General features: G+C 38.0%; 1 protein-coding gene across 2 annotated transcripts in view; it reads left to right on the top strand.

The window, feature by feature from the left end:
* Positions 1–22,513, top strand: part of EDIL3 (EGF like repeats and discoidin domains 3) — a 480,622-nt gene that overhangs the window by 111,531 nt on the left and 346,578 nt on the right. For both annotated transcript variants that reach the window (XM_005209726.5, XM_002689374.7), the window contains exon 2: positions 17,367–17,495. In XM_005209726.5, the coding sequence (XP_005209783.1) occupies positions 17,367–17,495 (129 nt within the window). The remainder of the gene's footprint in view (positions 1–17,366; positions 17,496–22,513) is intronic.

Here is a 22,513-nt window from a genome sequence, read left to right as displayed (position 1 = left end):
TAAGGGATTTGATTTAGGTCATACCTGAATGGTCTAGTGGTTTTCCCTACTTTCTTCAATTTAAGTCTGAATTTGGTAATAAGGAGTTCATGATCTGAGCCACAGTCAGCTCCCCATCTTGTTTTTGCTGACTGTATGGAGCATCTCCATCTTTGGCTGCAAAGAATAATAAATGCTGGAGAGGGTGTGGAGAAAAGGGAACCCTCTTACACTGTTGGTGGGAATGCAAACTAGTACAGCCACTATGGAGAACAGTGTGGAGATTCCTTAAAAAACTGGAAATAGAACTGCCTTATGATCCAGCAATCCCACTGCTGGGCATACACACTGAGGAAACCAGAAGGGAAAGAGACACGTGTACCCCAATGTTCATCGCAGCACTGTTTATAATAGCCAGGACATGGAAGCAACCTAGATGCCCATCAGCAGATGAATGGATAAGAAAGCAGTGGTACATATACACAATGGAGTATTACTCAGCCATTAAAAAGAATACAGTTGAATCAGTTCTAATGAGGTGGATGAAACTGGAGCCTATTATACAGAGTGAAGTAAGCCAGAAGGAAAAACATAAATACAGTATACTAACGCATATATATGGAATTTAGAAAGATGGTAACAATAACCCAGTGTACGAGACAGCAAAAGAGACACTGATGTATAGAACAGTCTTATGGACTCTGTGGGAGAGGGAAAGGGTGGGAAGATTTGGGAGAATGACATTGAAACATGTAAAATATCATGTAAGAAACGAATTGCCAGTCCAGGTTCGATGCACGATACTGGATGCTTGGGGCTAGTGCACTGGGACGACCCAGAAGGATGGTATGGGGAGGGAGGAGGGAGGAGGGTTCAGGATGGGGAACACATGTATACCTGTGGCGGATTCATTTTGATATTTGGCAAAACTAATACAATTATGTAAAGTTTAAAAATAAAATAAAATAAAAAAAAAAAGAAATAACATTCAAAGTAATTTGTGAAGTCAGTAGTTGTGGGAAATGCTAAGTGTTTACATTTCTAATCTGTATATAACAATAGAGTTCTCTTGTTTCCATCAACAAAATTAGTGCCTGTTAATCAGATATGTACAGAACAAATAAATGAAATCATTATGAAAAAAAGAAAAAAGAATATCATCATTCTGATTTCGGTGTTGACCATCTGGTGATGGCCATGTGTAGAGTCTTCTCTTGTGTTGTTGGAAGAAGGTGTTTGCTATGACCAGTGCATTCTCTTGGCAAAACTCTATTAGCCTTTGCCCTGCTTCATTCCATATTCCAAGGCTAAATTTGCCTGTTACTCCTGGTGTTTCTTGACTTCCTACTTTTGCGTTCCAGTCCCCTATAATGAAAAGGACATCTTTTTTGGGTATTAGTTCTAAAAGGTCTTGTAGGTCTTCATAGAACTGTTCATGTTCTTCAGCATTACTGGTTGGGGCATAGACTTGGATTACTGTGATATTGAATGCTTTTCCTTGGAAACGAACAGAGATCATTCTGTCGTTTTTGAGATTGCATCCAAGTACTGCATTTCGGACTCTTTTGTTGACCATGATAGCTACTCCATTTCTTCTAAGGGATTCCTGCCCTCAGTAGTAGATATAATGGTCATCTGAATTAAATGCACCCATTCCAGTCCATTTTAGTTTGCTGATTCTTAGAATGTCGACGATCACTCTTGCTATCTCCTATTTGACCATTTCCAATTTGCCTTGATTCATGGACCTAACATTCCAGGTTCCTATGCAATATTGCTCTTTACAGCATCGGACCTTGCTTCTATCACCAGTCACATCCACAATTGGTATTGTTTTTGCTTTGGCTGCATCACTTCATTCTTTCTGGAGTTACTTCTCTACTGATCTCCAGTAGCATATTGGTTACCTACCAACCTGGGGAGTTCCTCTTTCAGTATCCTATCATTTTGCCTTTTCATACTGTTCATGCACTTCTCAAGGCGAGAATACTGAAGTGGTTTGCCATTCCCTTCTTCAGTGGACTACATTCTGTCAGACCTCTTCAACATGCCCACCCGTCTTGGGCGGCCCCACAGGGCATGGCTTAGTTTCATTGAATTAGACAAGGCTGTGGTCCCAGTGTGATTAGATTGACTAGTTTTCTGTGAGTATGGTTTCAGTGCGTCTGCCCTCTGATGCCCTCTTGCAACTGATTTGTAAATTTCACAGAGGATACGAAAGAATGAGGTAACAGTGGGCTTTCCTGGTGGCTCAGATGGTAAAGAATCTGCCTGCAATGCTGGAGACCTGGGTTTGATCCCTGGGTTGGGAAGATCCCCTGGAGAAGGGAATGGCAACCTACTCCAGTGTTCTTCCTTGGAGAATTCCATGGACAGAGGAACCTGGCAGGCTGCAGTCTAAGGGGTTGCAAAAAGTTGAATACGACTGAGCGAACTTCACTACAGTGGCTACTGCTAGGGTTCAAGAATGAAATGCAGAGAAGGGGTCCAGTTTCCCTGTTTTGCATGTGTCTCTCGATTTTTTTTTCCCTAGAATATATACTGTTTTTAGAATTAGGAAAAATGTTGAATTTTAGCATAATGCTAAAAAGTGGCAATTAATAGTTCAGGTTCTTGATTTAATTCTGTTGCCAGAATTCACATGCTCTGAATATAGGCAATTGTTTTGATTTTTTTTTTTTCTGAAAATGAAGGTGTTTGGATCACAGTAAGTGATCAATAAAATGAAGATGTTGTTATTAACTTAAAGTCTAAGGAAAAAAACCTTTTGTGTTCATGTTTGTATGCAATACAGACTGCAACAACAGAAGGACAGTGCTATCAGCGTGTGAAATGTTACCTGGATTTTACCTCTTTCTAGCCAAATTGCTGGTGAGATATGCTACCTCAGTTTTCTAAAGGCTTTATTTCTATTGCAAGTGTTTTATTATTTTCAAATAATTGTCATCATTGGGTTTCTTGTGCTAATAGAACTTATATATAAGTTCATTCAAATATGAATATGATACTCTTTCCCCATATATATGCATATATTTGTATGTGTGTGTATATATCCTACTGTGAACCAGGTATTATTCTAGTACTTGCTATCATTGACTCAAACAATGATTCATATGTTATTCATCCACTTAATTTTCCAAGAGGCTGTAATTATCCAAAGATGAGAAGGTAGACAATACATAATAATACTAAATAACTGACCTGTAGTCAGAGAATGAAAAGAACTTTTAAAAAATAAAGAATTTGAAGCAGAAAGGTGAAGGAAAACAGGGGCAAAGGAAATCATTCCAACATTCCTAGTTTCTTATTCCTGAAGCCATGCTGACTACATGTGAATTTTATTTTGCCCTTGTTATTCTATGCCTTTACATTTTGGAACATCAGTAAATTTCAGTTTTTCATAAATAAAATGAGGCTTATTAACAATATCAGCAAAGTTTATCATAGGCATATTATGAAGATTAAATGATATAATACCCATAAAGCATTTAGTATAGTGTTTGGTACATAATCACGAAAATATTAATATTACTATACAATAATGAAATGTTCTAACATTGGCTGAATTATGTAATGATAGAATCAAAGGATATATGAAAATTTAACCAAGCAAATAAATATATCAAATTGTTTATCAGGAAGCTATCTACAGACAGTGGCCTATCAAAGTAATTTATGTTTCTTCTAAGATTGTTTTATCTTTGGATAAATGACATAAATTCTGAAATGTTAGAGATTACCTGAAATTAGAGTATCTGGCAGCTATTCTATAAAGTGTTGCTTTCATGTGAAAATATTACTGTAAAAGATAAATATGAAATCATTCATTTTTTATAAAATTTAATCAAGATCTAAATCAGACTTGTAAAATATGACTTACATTCTGTAAATTAGATAGGTGTCTCGATTGCTTATTTTTAGCTCAAAAAAGACTAGTTTTAATTTTTGTGATTTCTTTCCTCCACGCACCAAACGGAGGAACATATATAGTCAGGTTCAGTGGCACAGTTTATAAACATGTTATTTAATGAAACAATTGACTACTTTAAACGTTCTAGCAATAAATAGTCGGGGCTGCCCTTAAAACAGTGAAATATATTGCTTCAACTTTTGTATGCTGGAGTTTGAAACTGTTATTTTACTGCTGTCTTAAATTATGACTTTTAAAAAGAAGATTCTAAGTAAAACACAAAATTAGACTTTGCAAATTTTTTCTCTAGTTTTAGCATTACATACCCTTTCTACCTGAAAAACATAATTAAATGAGTAATGTGATGATTGATAAAATGTCCTGGTGTTTCTTGAGTCACTATGCTTAATAAGTGATCAATATAGCCAATTGTTTTTCTACTCATTTTCCTTGGAGATTATGTTTCTATTGTGGCTGTGCAGCTTTACATTTAGAAACGAAATAATTCACAGTCTAAGGTCTAAAAAAGAAGGCAATGTGAATCTTCCACCATTGCATATGGCACTGGATTTCATCTTCTTTGTAGCAGCTGATTGTTTTTGTAAAGTCACTGTGAGTTGCGTTCTTGACAAGGATTGATGGACTAAGTGTTATCGTCATGATGTACTGCATTATTTATATACAGCAGCCAAATTCTATCTTTTAGTTTGTCCTTTGCTGTCAACTGAAGAACTATGATAGTCTCTGAAAGAACAACTCACTGGGTTTAGGATTTTTCCATAATTAGAAAAATATATGATTTTAGAGCATAACACACAGTAAGCTATCTTATTTATGCATTAAAAAATCCAAAGCAGTCAGGTGTCACTCTTTTGTTGACCTCCATCACACCTGTCTGGTAACACAGCAAACCTGGGTCAGGGTCTTCTTCCTGCCTGAGCACTAGCTATTGTCCTCTAACCAGATAACAAGGTTGGGTACGTGTTGCTGGTGTCAGTTCTTGACTCCAAGCCCAGCTGGGCCCTACTCCTTTCCCTCGGGCTTTTTCCTATGCTTTCCAGGCAGCAACCTTCTATTTACTGCAAGTACATATTACTTACGTTCTACTCTACTCAAGCCTATGATCCCATCATATTTTCAGCAGCCCTGCTACACAGAGAAGACACCAGAAAACTCCCTCAATTTGCTTAAGCATCTGTAAACATATAGACATCCAGGTTGTATTATATCAGATCCCTCCTCGTGCCAAAGGTGATTCCTTCCATATATATCTGAAGCCCATCCTTCACAGTGTTCCCTCATAGCTCAGTTGGTAAAGAATCCACCTGTAATGCAGGAGACCCCAGTTCAATTTCTGGTTCAGGAAGATCCCCTGGAGAAGGGAAAGGCTACCCACTCCAGTATTCTGACCTGGAGAATTCCATGGACTGTATAGTCCATGGGGTCACAAAGAGTGAGACACAACTGAGTGATTTTCAAACCTTCTGAGCATTTCCTTCTCTACTGTCCCTTTAACTTCTGTTCTGATAGCTGCCTCCCATCAACGCCAAAACACTTATCAGGTTTCTGCCATTTTAAATACATTTCCAACTCTCTCCCACACAATTTTCATTTTGATAGCATTTTATTTGGATAAAACGATCAGACGCCAGTCTTTGCCATGGGGAGAATTTGGTGAATAAGTTGAAATGATTCCACGTTAAGAGAGTTTACAAGGTGTGCCGTGCTTAGTCACTCAGTCATGTCCAATTCTTTGTGACCCTATGGGCTGTCTATGGGGATTCTCCAGGCAAGAATACTGGAGCGGGTTGCCATTTCCTTCTCCATTACAAGGTAGAAACATGTATCTACTTCTAGATCATGTTTCCAGAAACACCTCTGAGAATTTGTGTTTGTATTTCCATGATTTAAAAGATAGACTTTATGCTAATTGCTCGATCTCTAAACTGAATCTTTCTCCACAGGTTCAAATCGATAAAATTATCTTCTCACTGAATATCTCCAAGTGAATGGCTATAGACATTTTTGTCCAAGCATTTCCAAAACAGAAATCTTCACTCCCCTTCATCACCATTACCACACTTGCTCCTTAAACCATGTTTCTATTAAAATGAAAGGCAGAGTTTTCTGTTAAATTTTAATTTATGAGTTTCATCCTTAGTTCTTCTCTTTCTTTTCAGCCATCCCGTTGACTCTATGAATTTCCTCTCTCCATATGTCTTTTGGGATCCACTTCTCTCCATTAGTACTCCAAGGCAAGTCAGCAGTCCCTCGAGCCAGACTAAAATTTGCCACTTCCTCACTGGTCTGTCTTGGACTTTACTTCCTGTAATCCATTCTCCACATTGCTTCCAGGGTGAACTATCATGTCACCCTTCGGATTAGACCCCTAAATGGCTGTCCTTTATGCTCAGGAATGCCCAGACTCCTTAAGAAAGTGAAGTCGTTCAGTCGTGTCCGACTCTTTGCAACCCCGTGGACTGTAGCCGACCATGTTCCTCCGTCCATGGGATTTCCCAGGCAAGAATACTGGAGTGGGTTGCCATTTCCTTCTCCAGATCTTCCCGACTCAGGGACTGAACCTGGATTTCCTGCATTGTAGGCAGATGCTTTACCATCTGAGCAACCAGGGAAATCTCAGACTCCTTAGGAGTGTCCTAAAGACACTGCACACCCTGGGCAACGCCTGTTCTTCAGTCTTGCCTCTGCATTTCTGTTCTCTCTCTTCTGTCTAGCTAAAATGAGTTTCATCCTGTTTCTTAAGCAGGGCTCTGGCTCTGCTCCCTACATTTGCACATGTGTTCCCCTCTGCAGGGGATCTCTGGGCCATCCCTTTGCCTGGCTGCTTTCCATTAATCCTCTTGTTTTGAATTGAAGATCACTTGCCCTGGGAGAGCTTCCTAACTCACAGGGCAGAGTTTGACGAAGCTCTTTCATGATCCTTTGGCACCAGGAGTTTCCCTTCTCATAGACCTAACATGCTCTGATAACCACCTGTCAACTTATCTATGTCTTTTGTTAGACTCTATAAAGAGCAGGTGATTGTCTATCAGGGGTCCCATAATATGTGCAGCAATTATCTCTCAATGTCATGTAAATGGGCTTCAGTTAATATTAACTTGATGAATATTCTTCACAGGTAGAAATAATATAGTCAAAAAATACTTGGGAATTCCATGATATGGTTGAATTAGCTGGTGATTTATAAAGTTCCAGCTAATTATTCTATGGAAATTCAATATATGTTAGTAGTAAGTAGTATCTGTTCTGCTCTCCCTAACATGCTGTGTGCCTTTATTTTCAATTTGCTGATTCTGACTTCCTGCAGGTATTTTTTTTCATAACTCATTCTGAACTACCAAGAAAGCTAGTCTAATAAATTCTTTTCTCTTTTGCCTTCCTCTCAGTTGAAACCAGGAAAATACAAACTTTCTTCCTTCCTCCTTTCTTTCCTTCCTCACATTCTTTAATTTGTGTTCCTTCTTTAATAAGTTGAAAAGTTTGGATGAGCTTTAAGAAATGCAGAAGTTTGTTTTCCAACCCCAGTGATTCTGACTTAATTGGACTGGGCATCAGGAATTTTAAAAACTCCCCTGTGATTCTAATATTCAGCACAGTTTGAGAACCACTGGGTTAGATCATCTCTAATGTCACTTTCAATTCTAAAAACTCTAGATTTTGTTATTTTAAGGGACTCTCTAGAGTGTTTTAAAATACAAAATATGCCAAAAGCCTTTTTCAAAATGTAGAGCCCAAAATATTTTTATATTTTCGTGCAATTAGCCTTGATTGAAGCTGTGTGGTAAAGGATGTAAAATTCAAATAGTCAACACTCAAAATTATTGCTGGTTTCCGTCTAACTCTCTTCAATACTATATTTCTCTCACATTTAAAAAGTTATCTAAGAAGAAAAAACTATCTTTAAAAATAGTGGGATAAACCACTGGCTAACAGCTAAGAAGGACTTCCCCTGCCTGCAATGCAGGAGACGTGGGTTCAGTCCTTGGGTTGGGAAGATCCCCTGGAGAAAGAAATGACAATCCACTCTGATATTCTTGCCTGGGAAATCCCATGGACAGAGGAGCCTAGGGGCCTATGCCACAAGTCCAGGGGGGTGCAGTGTCAGACAGGACTTAGAGACTAAACACCAAAAACAACTAAGAAACATCCTGCTTTAAATTAGCTTTAGTGTAGCCCTGAGTGAGTCTACAAAGTTTCCTTGTTCTTTCATCAGATTTGTGTCTTCCGTAGCTGCATGTGGTCATTTGGGAGTCCTGTGGACATCAAGGTGTTAATTTTTCTTTTATTACAAGTGCGTTACATGATTTTTCCAGTGAAATGACAGATCCTCTCAACACGAATATTCTTATTTTTTTTAATCTTATTTCTTTCTCTTCCAAATTGCAGGATGGTCTGAAACATCAACTAAAATTTGTTTTTAAAGCACAAGTGAAGCTAGCAATCACATCAAACCTTTTGAACTGTGTTTTGTTTTGTTTTTTAAACTGTCCACATTTTTAAGCTTTAGCTTGCAAAGAAAGACTTTAAAATAAAAGTCTATGCATCAAATTCATTAGAGCATGGAACAGATGAAATTGCAGTATTCAGCATAAATGGTCTCTCAAGAGACACCAAAGTAAATTCAGTCCTACTGTTGATTCAGAAGTGACATTTATTTTGTTCTGTACAATTTCACTGGCAGTAAGTCATAAGGGTGCTAACATTTGTGAGTTTTACCAGGTTGACTATGCAAATTCTCCTGAACTTTATCTCATTTTAACTAGAGTTATTGCTCACTTGTGTATGAGAAGTGGCTCATTTTGCCAAGTACTCTGTCTACAGGTTGGTTCAGATTCTAACTTGTGCAGTTGAAGACAAAGCTTTTGTTTTCTTTCAGTTTTAAATGAAGTGATAGTATAGCTGCCAAGTTCAGTGGAGAGCAATCAGCGGAAGATGAGGTTGTCCTGGTTGTAGAACATGAATTTAAATGTTCTCTTGTATCTCACTGTGGTTCTGATTTGCATTTCTCCGGTGATTAGGGATGTTGAGCACCTTTTCAAGTGCCTGTTGGCCTTCTGCCTGTCTTTTTTTGGTAAAATGTCTACTCAGGTCCCTGTCTGTTTTTTAATCAGGTTGTTTGTTTTTTGGTTTTGATATTAAGTTGTATGAGTTCTTTATGTATTTAGGGTATCAACTCCTTATCAGATATATCATTTGTAAATGCCTTCTCCCATTCAGTAGGTTGGCCTTTTCATTTTGTTGATGGTTTCCTTTGCTGTGCAGAAGCTTTTTACACGGATGTAGTCCCATCTGTTTATTTGTGTTTTTGTCGCCCTTGCCTGAGGAGACATAACCCCCAAAATTGTGCTAAGAATGGTGTCAAAGGGCCTAGAGCCTATTTTATTCTTGGAGTTTTATATAGTTCCAGGTCTTGCATTTAAATCTTTAATCCATTTTAAATTTATTTTTTATGTATAGTGTAAGGAAGTAGTCATTTCATTATTTTCTAGGTAGCTGTCCAGTTTTCCCAACACTGTTTATTGAAGAGACTGTTTTTCCCCCAGTGAATACCCTTGCCTCCTTTGTCATAGATTAATTGATCATGTAAACTTGGACCTAGAGGATATTAAGCTAAGTGAAATAAGTCAGACAGAGACATACAAATATAATATGATTTCACTAAAATGTAGATCTAAAGACTGGAACAAATGAACAAGGGGAATTCCTTGGTGGTCTAGTGATTAGGACTCTGAGCTGTCACTACTAAGGTCGGGGTTCGATCCCTGCTCAGGGAACTAAAATCCCACAATTCCCGTAGTACAGCCAAAGAAACAAAACAAGTGAATAAATAGAACAGAAACAGAAACTGGTGGTTGCCAGAGGGGAGAGGGTTGGAAGATGGGTGAAAAGTGTGAAGGGGATTAAGAGGTACAAACTTCTAGCTATAAAATAAAAGAGTCACAGGGAAGTAATATTACAGTACTGGGAATATAGTCAGTAACATTATAATAACTCTGTATGGGGACATGTGGTCACTAGACTTGTTGTGGTGATCATTTTGTAGTGTATGAAAATACTAAATCACCATGTTGGTTGTTCACTTGAAACTATATAATATTATTTGTCAATTATAATTCCATTAAAAAAGATCCAAAGTAAAACAAAATATAGTCTCCATTTACTTAACCACATATAAATATGTACTGTGACAGTTTTTACATTTAGTTTGCAGAGATGTTGAAGAAATTAATATTAATATCTTGTGTTAGTATAGCTATATGCTTTAGAGATATGTTACTACTTTTTTATTTTTAATATTGCATCTGTATACAAATTTTCTTTCAGAAATGAGAGGGCAGGGATGAAGGTACAGATATATTGTAGGTGGCTTCTTGGATTGCTAAAGGAGCCAAGGAAATGGAGATGCATGCATTCATCCAAATAAATTATTCATATATTTACAACATTATGTTAACACAGTACTGTGTACCTATATTAATATCTAAAAAATTGAAATACAATAATATATTTTCAGTAGATGTTTGATAATATAGTAAGAGTAGGCTTAGAAGAAATGTCCTTGATTATCCTAAGGACAGAGAATCAAATGTGGGGCGTTAGTTATAACTTGGTTCCTGCTAAAACTCTGTTGCTGACAAAAACCACTTAGTGACACTTTATCACTGTATTCTGGACACTCTGGCCTCCTTCGTGTTGCTTGAATTCATCACTCTCTTGCCTATCACTCAGGCCACACACTTGCTATCCCCTCTGCTTAGAAGACTCTTAGGTTTTAACATGACTGGCTAATGTTCAGCTTCAGCTCAAGAGGCACCCGTAACTAGTTGCATTCACTGCCTTTCTCATCAGGTTGTCCTCCTCTTACCTTTCCCCCACCCCAGCATGGTTTTTGTTACAGTGGACAATACCTTGCTTATTTGTCAGTTTCTTATGTGCATCCCCTCCACTATACTATGAATTTCAGGAGTGCAGGATTCATATGTGTCTTCATCTAGGCAACATTCCCAGTGTCTAATGTTTGGTTCCTGGAGTATCAATACATGATAACTGAGTTGGGGTTCTCTGATTTGTAAACTGGAGATAAGCAGTAATATGTAAAGAAAACTCAGTGCATAAACCATCAGATAGTTACATATCAATGAGGCAAATTGGCTGTTCTGTCCACCTAATTCCCAGGTTAGTGCTAACATAGAATTTTCTCCTTTTCCCTACATCACAAGTTGCATGGCTGTATACTGAGCCCACAGAAAAACACAACCACAGTCATAATGGTACAAATTATAGTGCTTTTTTTTTCTTCTTTTCTGCACTGTCTTCTGCAGTGCTTGATTTTATAGATTCATACACACTTTGTGATTTTGGCTAAAAGATCAGGCAATTGATAATAAAGTGAAATAAGACATCCCTAAATCATTTTGAACAGGAGGTGACTGGCAACAGATGGTGGGTCAGTGAGAAGAATGAGGAGGACACGGAGCACAGTCAGGATGGTCCCAGTCCAAACAGAACTCTGGAGAGTGGGGGGAGAGAGCAGGCAAATGGGAAGTTAAATTTAGCCTGCAATGATTTCTTGCCCCTGGGGAAAATAATTGCTGCATTCGATTGCCAAAAGGAAAATCGGCATCAGCTTAATTTGCCGAGTCTGCCATAAACTGCAGATGGAATCGTAAAACATAGTTAGATTCAAATTAAACACATCTGTCCTAATCTAAAGCAGGTGAGGCCAGCCAGCCACGAAGCATCAAGGTGTAACACTGCACACAGATTACAATCTGCAGAGGTATATTTTAGGAACCTGCTGACAGTGAAATAAAGAACCATGAAGGCGTGTATTGTCCTGTTTTCCGTTCCTGAGCCTGTCTTCTTGTACCAGTTGCCATCTTAGTTTTAAAAGACTCTACCAGCGCATCCACTGGGAGGCAAAGAGACAACAAAGCACTGACTTGAAATCCAGAAGTCAGCTGCATTTTAATCAGGATTCTTAAGCTGATGCTTTTTCAGATTAATTGAAATGACAGAGAATCAGAAGTCCCTGAAGTACATTTGAATTAGACTTGAAATTTTAGCCAGAAAGGGTTGGTTTCTACTTAAGGTATCAGCCTTAAAATTAAAAGACGCTTACTCCTTGGAGGGAAAGCTATGACCAACCTAGACAGCAGAGACATTAAAAAGCAGAGACATTACTTTGCCAACAAAAGTCCGTCTAGTCAAGGCTATGGTTTATCCAGTAGTCATATATGGATGTGAGAGTTGGACTATAAAGAAAGCTGAGTGCTGAAAAATTGATGCTTTTGAACTGTGGTGTTGGAGAAGACTCTTGAGAGTCCCTCAGACTGCAAGGAGATCCAACCAGTCCATCCTAAAGGAAATCAGTCCTCAATATTCATTGGAAGGATTGATGTTGAAGCTGAAGCTCTAGTACTTTGGCCACCTGATGCAAAGAGCTGACTCATTTGAAAAGACCCTGATGCTGGGAAAGATTGAAGGCGGGAGGAGAAGGGTACTACAGAGGATGAGATGGTTGGATGGCATCACCAACTCAATGGACATGAGTTTGAGCTCCCGGAGTGACGGACAGGGAGGCCTGGCATGCTGCAGTCCATGGGATCGCAAAGAGTTATATATGACTGAGCAACTGAACTGAACTGAAGGTATCAGCCTACTGAGATAGCGGGTGTAGATAAAAGAAAGAAAGCTAAGATACCTTGGTTTTGACCAAAGTAACTATGTAACTTATCCAAACCAGGACAGCTTTGAGGGTGAAAAAGGACCTTGGTACACATGAAGGTGCATGGCTCCAATATCCTTTCAAGAAAGAACAAGCTGTTTGGCTGCAAAGAATGAATGCACTTAGCTTCCACCGACTTTCTTTGGTAGCACTTTCTTCATGATCTTATTAGAGCCTTAGAGCCCCTGCTCTGCCTGGGCCTCCTCCTGCCAAAAACTGAGCAAGTGTCTGGTCATTTCTGCCTTTTGGGGATTCCTCTAAAGTATAATCTTTGCTCTGGAGCTCCCAGGTAGATTAGCTAAGACTGTCAATTCTGCATTATAGACTGAGACTCCTAGGCTCAGTCTTCCTTCAGTGACCTCCCTGCTCCCCACCACCACCCATTTCTTTTCACAGGTGTCAGATCTGCATCACAAGATCAAAGCTTTCCCAGCCCTTTTCTGCTTCTTCCTCATTTTTTCTTGGGTGTTACTTCTTAATAAACTTGCTATACTCTTTGTCTTCATGGAGAACACAGCTGACACAAGGGTGCTGTTAACAATTAGGTGTGGGGAAACAAGTACATAGCATATCCTCTAATCACCCTAATTGTGTTTGGATTCTGTTGTGCCCATCTAAACTTTCTTTTTTTTTTTTTTTTGCTGACAGTATCCATCTATCACAGCTACATGTGAGGGCCTTTAATTAATCTCAGGCAGTCCTTAACATATTAGACCCTAAGTGAATAGACTGGATATACATACTGTTGTGGAAGAGGCCTATCACTATTTTTTGCCTCTTTCTCTCTTGAAGAATCTTCCCTCTTTATTCTCATTTATTGTTAGTGTGCCCAAGGACTTCTCTTCCCCTCTCCTTTCCCCTTTGCTCTGCTCCCCTCCCCTCCCTTTAATGACTCTCACTGGATTCTAGTATTCACATCCATACTTAACAATCCATGTTTTATCAAACGCTCTCTGATTTCATATCTGATCATTCAATACCTTTATAGGACATTTTCATTTTGGATACTCTGCAGACTTCTTAAACACAATAATTCCTTTAACAATGAATCCATTGTATTTCCTTATGAAAGATGGCCTTACAGTCGTACAGGCAAGAGCTCTGGAAATCAGTCCAGATTTTTTGCTCTCCCTCAACCCACACATCAGTTTGGTCACAATGTCCTCTTAGTTCTACTGGCACAATTTGGTCAAATCTATTACCTCTTTTCTATGTTTCAGAAAGACACTGAGTAGATATCAATAATGGTGATAAAATATGGGTTTTTACAATATTAACATCTTAGAAATAAGTAATAAGCAGAAAGAACAAGAAGTACAAAAGAGAAAACAGGTCAGCTGAAGAGCAGCTGGCATCTACGAGCTATGAGAGGTAAACAGACCATCCTGTCTCACTGTGACCACAGAAGCATCATATGACTGGCAGACACGCCAGTAGAAAATCAACTAGATTAAGTATTATCACTTAGAAAGGGCAGCACAAGTACTAAGAAAGGTTTCTTAGGACAACAAAGCCCTGTGTGATGGGGGGTCAACCAAAGGGACCCGACGTCGTGGTCTCATGCGACTCTGGGTAAGCTCACATAAAGGAAACTGGCTGTAGGAGTGAGAGGGATGAGAATGAGGGATCTGGGTTTTGGGTAAATGTATAAATATAGCCTGTATTCTTGTGAGCCTGTAGGACACTGTTCATGCCTTGCCTTTCTCCTGTGGAGATCACGCCTGTCAGTGTAAATAAATCAATATAAACATCCACAATGTTCCTTGATCTGTTGACATTGCTGCAACAACAGATCCTCGTCTGGGGAATGTAGAACTTCTCTTTCGTAGTATTCACAGTGCACAGAAATATGACTGACATCTTATCAAAAAAAAAAGCTTCGGTGTTAATACTCATCTTTATGCAATGTACAGAGTGAGCAGATGGCAGTGTTGTTAGTCTGACTGTATAAAGCTGTGCTTCTTTGCTCACACTGAAGAAAGACAAGCAGGATCACACTTTTAAACTAGTAATTTACTTTCTAGACAATCTCCCCTTGTTTCTAATGGGGGAGGTAGTAATTTGGGGGGACTATCATTTCCTATCTTATTAGCTAGCATTTATTAACTGGATTGGGTTTAAATGACGCTTACATTGCTTTCCTTGTCCCTGGCTACCTCTAAAGAGAGTTAAGGGAGTCGTCATTTTTTATGGGACTACCTCAGAAGATTCATGCTTAGTCCCCCATCTGATTCAACACAATGTTGCCTAAGTCAGCATTCCGTAACACCAGTGTGATTATATACTTGCTCATATGTAAAGTCCTTTTATGATTTTTCAGTGCCGACAGAAAACCTTCAGAATTTGGGGTACAGCATACAAGGCATTTATCTAGATGACCATGCTAACGTTTCTTTCTACTCATTTCTTTCTATTCATCATACTCTTCTGTGCTTTAATTATAGTAGCCTATTTGAAGTTCCTAGGATGCGTAGTGATCTTTTTCCTTCATATATGTTATTTTCTTTTCCTGGGATGTTAAGCATGTACCTTCTTTTCTTCTGCATCACTGAACAGCACCGGATCCATTTAGAAGTCTCCTGTGATCCTGTGATTTGGATCATGTATACTAATCATAGTTCTTATTACCATGTGCTTTAATTGTTTCTATCTTTTTCATCTCCTGTAGTGGGATCTGTACTTGTTGATCATAAGGACTCTTTATATATGTCTCTTATGTTACCACTTGGTGCCTATCATTAAATAGGTACTCAAAGAATAGATAGTTGGATGGACAAATGGAGGAATAGTTGAATGACTCACTAGCTAGATACATAAAGAGATAAATAATCTATTGAAATATCTTTACCATTCATCACTTTCAAATGCACTTGATAGATAATGCTGCCAGAATAGTCTTCTTAAAATATATCTGACCATGTTAAAGCTTTAAAATACATATTAAAAACATTTGTTGTCTCCTCAACTGATAATTGGCGATGTCACTTTTTAATCTCCCCTGATCTGACATATTTATACTTTTTCAGTCATTACCAAGCAAATACTCCAGGGTTCAGCCATGCTAAATTCTATGGTAATCCCAAAGCATATTCTTTCATTTATTAACTTATTTCAGGACTCTTTTTCTAATATCTTATCCAGTGCCAATGTAGTATTTTAGTCTATCATGTTAGTATAGCTAATGACCTGCTTTATAAATTTCACAAATATCTTAACCTCCATTTTCCTTTTTTGTAAAGTTTTAGAGCAGTTAGTTTGGAGAAAAGATGAAATCATTCATGAGAAAACTTCTGTAGGGGAATAAAGTTCTTCGAAATACCAAGTACTAAGGAAGTTGGGGCCCTGCTGCTTTTTTTTTTTTTTTTTTTTAATTTTTAAAAGCTTCATTCCCCTTTATTCCAGGAGATGGCACCTTTACCTATAAAGCTCCTTTAGAAGTTGTATGGGCTTTTCTGAATCTGATTCACATGCTCTTTGCAAAGCCACACCCGTGATTCTCTGAAGCCTGTTTATCACTCCATACCTAATCAGCACTACTGTGGATCTGTCAGGCTGCTCAGGGATAATATCCTTAAGATTTCTAGAATCTCTTTCTATTTAGCTGAGAGATTCTTTCAGGCTGCACCTGAGTTACATGAAATGTTTTCACAAAGGTCTTGTAGCTACAGCCTTCATTTGATATTTATGCTGAAGCCATGTCTTTCTGACAAAGCTCTGGATTTGATCTTCCACTGGTTTGAGAAGCTGGGGTTGAGAAATTGTTTTGTTTTCTATCATAAGTCCTGGTGCCTCCCTATTCCTTTACTTTCAAACTCATCAGTTCTTTATTTAGCATGTCTCTTTCTTATCATACCTTATAAAATACAGTTATTAAATCAAGTGACACTTTTACATTCTGCCTACAAATGCCATTACTCATATACAGAAGTTTATTAGGTACATTTTCTTTCACCAGAGTTTCCTCAGGTGATAGTCTTACCAACTGCATCTCTATATAGCACAGAGAACCCATTTTTCTAGCCTCCTGTGGCCATTCTTTCAGTGCTTTTCCAGATTCCATCCGCTACCTGTGTTAAAGCCGTGCCACGTGTTTTTGGTTTTGGTTACTGCACAGGTTATTTCTCTTTCCTTGCATATTTCCTCTCAGTTCTCTTGAGCAGGCTAGGCTGAATTTACTCTCAGGGCTATGGCAGAGTTCCAAGAAAAGAAGCAGAATGATTAAAATGTTTTATCAAATATCAACTGACTTTAAGTCTCTTAACACCCTACTGGCCAAAGCAAGTCACATGGATAAGCCCAGACTCTAGACATCAAGAAATAAGCACCCCCTTTACTGAGAGAACTTGCAAAGTTATCAAGCAAAATGTGCGGATATAGATAGGTTATTTATAGGAGTAATTAGCAGACCAGTCAACTGCAGACATTTTGGTTAATCTTTAACAAGCTAGAAAATGTTTCATTTACACATAATGAAAGAATTCCAAAGTACATTACTTGCTTTTAGTATGCAATCTAGTATGCAATGTTTGAATTGAAAATTTTAATTTTAACCTTGTGACAGACCATTTCTTTTAGAAGCACATGGTTTCAAATGGGTCTTGCCTACCTTATCTGTAAGTCTATATAAAGTATTGTGATGTTACCAAAGGAAGATGAGTGGGAGTTATGAAATAATACAGTTTAGTGTCTAAGGCAAAAACAGTCAATATCTGTTTTTTTATTTCTCAGGTGATATTTGTGATCCCAATCCTTGTGAAAATGGAGGTATCTGCTTGCCAGGATTGTCTGATGGTTCCTTTTCCTGCAAGTGTCCAGATGGCTTCACAGGTCCCAACTGTTCTAGTGTTGTGGAGGTTGGTAAGTGCAAGATTTACGCATTTCAATAGCTATCATCGTTGTTTTCATGAATGACTGACACATTTGGAGATCAGTGCGTTATGGGTGCTCTGTATAAGATTGCTGTGTGTTGCTAATTAGTGTAATCTTCTGTTGGTCTCTCAGTTTTAACATTTTTATTTAATAAATTATATTATTATTTGTAGTGCTCACAAATAATTTAAAAATATGACTTAGTGATTAACATTATAATTTAAAAGCACTACAAGTACTACTTGAATATAATAAATTTATCTTTCTAATATTAATATACATTTAAATTTTATTTTCACTGGAAAGTAATTCCCAAGTCAATTTAGTCAAGTTAAATAGTCACTGTAAATAAAATAGAACTTATTTTAGTGCCTGAAAATATTCATCAACATTCTACAGCTGTTTTAATCGTTATTTTTCTAAGACTATAAATATATGATGAAAGAAAAATTATTCCAGCTGGATTGTTCTTCAGAGTTTCAAAAACATGCTTGGTAAATATCAGTCAGTGATCACATTTCAAAATGTTTTCATGTGTGAAGTACTTCACTGGCGTATATCATTATGGATTCAGGATAGCTTCCATAATTTCAAAATTACTCCCCACTGAGAAGGTAATGGTACTTTAAATAATTTAGCACTATGTAAATTTAAATAGATATTTTTTCTTCTGATTAAAAGTAATATCATGATTACATTTGAAAAAAAAATTGTCTTTTTCATGTCAATACTAAGAATAAAAAAGTAGACTGTATCTGTTCAATATAGGAAAACTAAATTATGTACTGGATTAAAGCTCAGTCAACCAGCATAAACTTTGAAACTCAGAAGTTTTCATAGCATTTTAAAAATAGTTTTGAAGAAGAGAAGTAATTGTGTCTATAGTAAGGGATCAGTGTGTTTACTCATCATTGTATCTAACGCACCTATAGTTAATGTGCAATGGGAACCCAATAACTGTTGGTTGAATGAATGAAAGAATAATTAAATAAAACCACTAACTAGCCATTTTTGGCTACTACCTATTGCATTTTAGTGTGCTTTACTTTTTAAAGTACAAGTGTATCTCACTTGTATTTTTTATGTTACATTGATAAGAATGTAGTATATTTGAAAAAGTTAATTATGTTATTGCTAACAGATACTATGCTCATTTGATTCATTTCAAAGACAATTCTCTTTTAAAGCTTTTATTAACTTGCTACTAGTTTAGGGGATTTGATGCAGTGTTATAGGAATACAAATTTTAACTACTTTGACAAGTCTCCAAGTATGTACAGTGAATTTCAGGGTTTAATATGAGGAATCTTTCCTCACAAAAGTCTATATCTCTGAGAATAGAGTCATAAGTATTCCTAAAAAATATATGAATAGACTTAAAATTTAGTGTTATATTTTGAGTCCACTGACCCCAAATCAGCAGTGCCTTAGATTTGTAGTATATAATGTTTTGGTTGCTGCTTTATAAAAGTCAAATCTGGAATCAAAGAGGCAAATGTGTTTTAATAATTAAGAAGCCAGTTGTTCAGTTACTAAACCGTGTCTGACTCTGCAGTCCCATTGACAGCAGCATGCCAAACTTCCCTGCCTTTCAGTATCTATGGGAGTTTGCTCAAACTCATGTCCATTGAGTCAATGATGTCATCCAACCATCTCATCCTCTGTCACCCCCTTCTCCTTTTGCCCTCAACCTTTCCCAGCATCAGGATCTTTTCCAGTGGGTTGGCTCTTTGCATCAAGTGGCCGAAGTATTGAAGCTTCAGTTTCAGCATCAGTACTTCCAGTGAATATCCCAGGTTGATTTCCTCTAGTATTAATTGGTTTGCTCTCCTTGCTGTGCAAGGAATTCTCAAGAGTCTTCTCCAGCACCACAATTTGAAGGTATCAGTTCTTCAGTTCTCAGCCTTCTTTATGGTCCAACTCTCACATTTGTGCATCACACTGGACAACCAGAGCTTTGACTATATGGATATGTATCTTTATAGAATTTTGAAATAAATACTTGAATACTTTGGGCCATATTTTTAAACAACATTTGTCATTTTATCAGAATGATACTATAGGCTGCTGCTGCTGCTAAGTCGATTCAGTCATGTCTGACTCTGTGTGACCCCATAGATGACAGCCCACCAGGCTCCCCTGTCCCTGGGATTCTCCAGGCAAGAACACTGGAGTGGGTTGCCATTTCCTTCTCCAGTGCGTGAAAGTGAAAAGTGAAAGTGAAGTCATTCAGTCGTGTCTGACTCCTAGCGACCCCATGGACTGCAGCCTACCAGGCTCCTCCGTCCATAGGATTTTCCAGGCAAGAGGACTGGAGTGGGGTGCCATTGCCTTCTCCAATACTATAGGCTACAGTAGTTTAAAAACTAAACATACTGCCGTATTCCTCATAGTTCAATGAGACTTTTAAAAATCAAATGCTTATATAATTAAAGTTTACTTAGATTCATTATTCTCTGTTACTAAAGCACCTAATATTTCTTTTGTATGTGTATGTACTCAGCCTTTCAGTTGTGTCCAGCTCTTTGCAACCCTGGGGATTGTAGCCTGCCAAGCTCCTTTGTCCGTTGAGTTTTCCCAGCAACAAGCCTGAAGTGGGTTGTCATTCCTGTTCCAGGTGATCTTTCCAACCCAGGGATCGAACTCGTGTCTCTTGCAGCTCCTGCATTGCAGGCGGATTCTGTACCACGGTGCTATTCGGGAAGCCCCCACATTTCTTCCACCTCTTTCTTAACTCTTGCATATAATCAGGGAATACTAAGTATGTATTGAATAAAAATAGTTAATAGGAATATCTTTAATATCCAGCCTACCTTATTTTATTCATGACTTTAAAACTAATTATTGGGTTTTCTTTGTGGCTCAGTGGTAAAGAATCCTCCTGCCAATGCAGGAGACACGGGTTTGGTCCCTGGGTTGTGAAGGTCCCTCAAAGAAGGAAATAGCAACTCACTCCAGTATTCTTGCCTGGAAAATCCAAAGGGCAGTGGAAGCTGGTGGGCTACAGCCCATGAAGTTGCAAAGAGCTGACACGACTGAACAACTAAACAGCAGCAATTGCTACAAAATATATGAACATTAGACCATTAAAGACCACCTTGCCTTTTTAATTTAAAAAGTCTACTACTTCTCTGGAACATTTTTGGCCCATTACTGTTGTTTCCCTGCTGTTGGGTAGTGCTGATGCAGAAGAATAGAGTGTACTAGGATTTTGTCCAAAAAAAAAAAAAAAAATAAGCCCTCAAAAGCTCTAGGTATTTTAATGTGCTGTCTTAAAAGACAAATGATTTGAACTGTCAGCACCGCTGTAGTTTTGCTTTTACATTAATCCTCCCAAAGATAGAGATGTCTAAGCTTTCTGTTAACCTTTTGAACCATATACATTTTGTGATTATATGAAGTTCTGCTAAGTCACTTAGTCATGTGCGACTCTGTGTGACCCCATAGACAGCAGCCCACCAGGCTCCCCCGTCCCTGGGATTCTCCAGGCAAGAACACTGGAGTGGGTTGCCATTTCCTTCTCCAATGCATGAAAGTGAAAAGTGAAAGTGAAGTCGCTCAGTCATGTCCGACTCTTAGCGACCCCATGGACTGCAGCCTACCAGGCTCCTCCATCCATGGGATTTTCCAGGCAAGAGTATTGGAGTGAGGTGCCGTTGCCTTCTCCGATATGAAGTTCTAAATTCCCTTACATTTGCAATGAATAGAAAACAATCTGGTCTATATTAGCTTAAAAAACATGTGCTTTGATCTAAGTTTAAACATTATTATTACTCTTTATTCTACAATCAAAATATACTTTATTGCAGTATATGGGGGGGAATTTCAAAAATATGCTACTCTCAGAGATAAAAATTGCATTTTGATAAAAATTGCATTTTGATTTTACCTCAAACCTAATTTCTTGATGCTACTTATTTCAAAGAGAGCCTCATCCATTTTTGTACTTTCTCTCGTGCCTCTAAAAGCATGTAGTGTCAGATAAGCACAGAACACTTCACCCTGTTTGCAGTCAATCTTCACATCACTTACATTTCTATACTACCTGTGGCAGTTTGGAGAAATTAACTTATTAGATTTGTGAACTTGACTTACTAGACAGTATTGCTTTTCTTTGGACTTAATTCTTGATCTAGCTGTATACTCCAATATCATTATTTTATGTCTGTCACTTCCCATCTCTTTGTCTGCTCCTTTCCCCACACACATATCCCTTATACAGACACACACACACACACACACACACACACACACAATGTTCTCAGCCTCTTAAGAGTTATGAAAACTCACTTCTGATCTCTGCAAAAGGCAATAGGAAAGCATCTCTATGAGCAAAGGAAAGGGGAAGAAAGTCTAGTGAGGGTCCTCTGACTTGCAGACTTCAGCCAGGTTTCCCAGTGTTCGCACAGATGCTCACAGGACACTGCCACCCTCTCCAGGGGACTCGTAGACAGAGCACCATGTGGTTAAACCCCAAATTACTTCCCAATCACCTACTCACATTCCTGGATGGCACTGTGGAGTTTTGAGCCAAACGCTGACACATTTACTTCATAGAAAATTATCTATTGCTAGTGAATACTCTGGCTTTCATATATGGAAATCTTGGGACTTATTAAAGCACCTGAATTCTGTGGTATAGTTCTACACTCTCTGCTTTCAGAATAATTTGGTGAATTAGTAACAAATATAAATTTTACTTGATTACATAGTATATCAATGTAATTAAGGGGGACAATGTGATTGACTTCAACAAAATAAAATTTTAGCTTTCACTTATTCTTAAACAAATATTTACTAAGCACTGACGAAGTAGAAAAGTTACCTAATGGCAGAGATGCATTGGTGAACAAAATTTACAGGAATTGCTGCTTAGCTTGGAAATCAGATAAATAAAAAAGTAAATAAATATGATGGACTTTGTGATGGGAGAACTAGATGGAGCCATAAGAATATAAAGCAGGTGTCCTCTTTTAAGCTGGTGTCAGAGAACACATGCCTACCTG

The sequence above is a fragment of the Bos taurus genome, chromosome 7 (assembly GCF_002263795.3).
Source record: "Bos taurus isolate L1 Dominette 01449 registration number 42190680 breed Hereford chromosome 7, ARS-UCD2.0, whole genome shotgun sequence".
In the NCBI taxonomy this organism is placed as follows: domain Eukaryota; kingdom Metazoa; phylum Chordata; class Mammalia; order Artiodactyla; family Bovidae; genus Bos; species Bos taurus.
The sequence above is the reverse complement of the archived record's forward strand: the minus strand, read 5'-3'. Positions and strand labels throughout refer to the sequence as shown.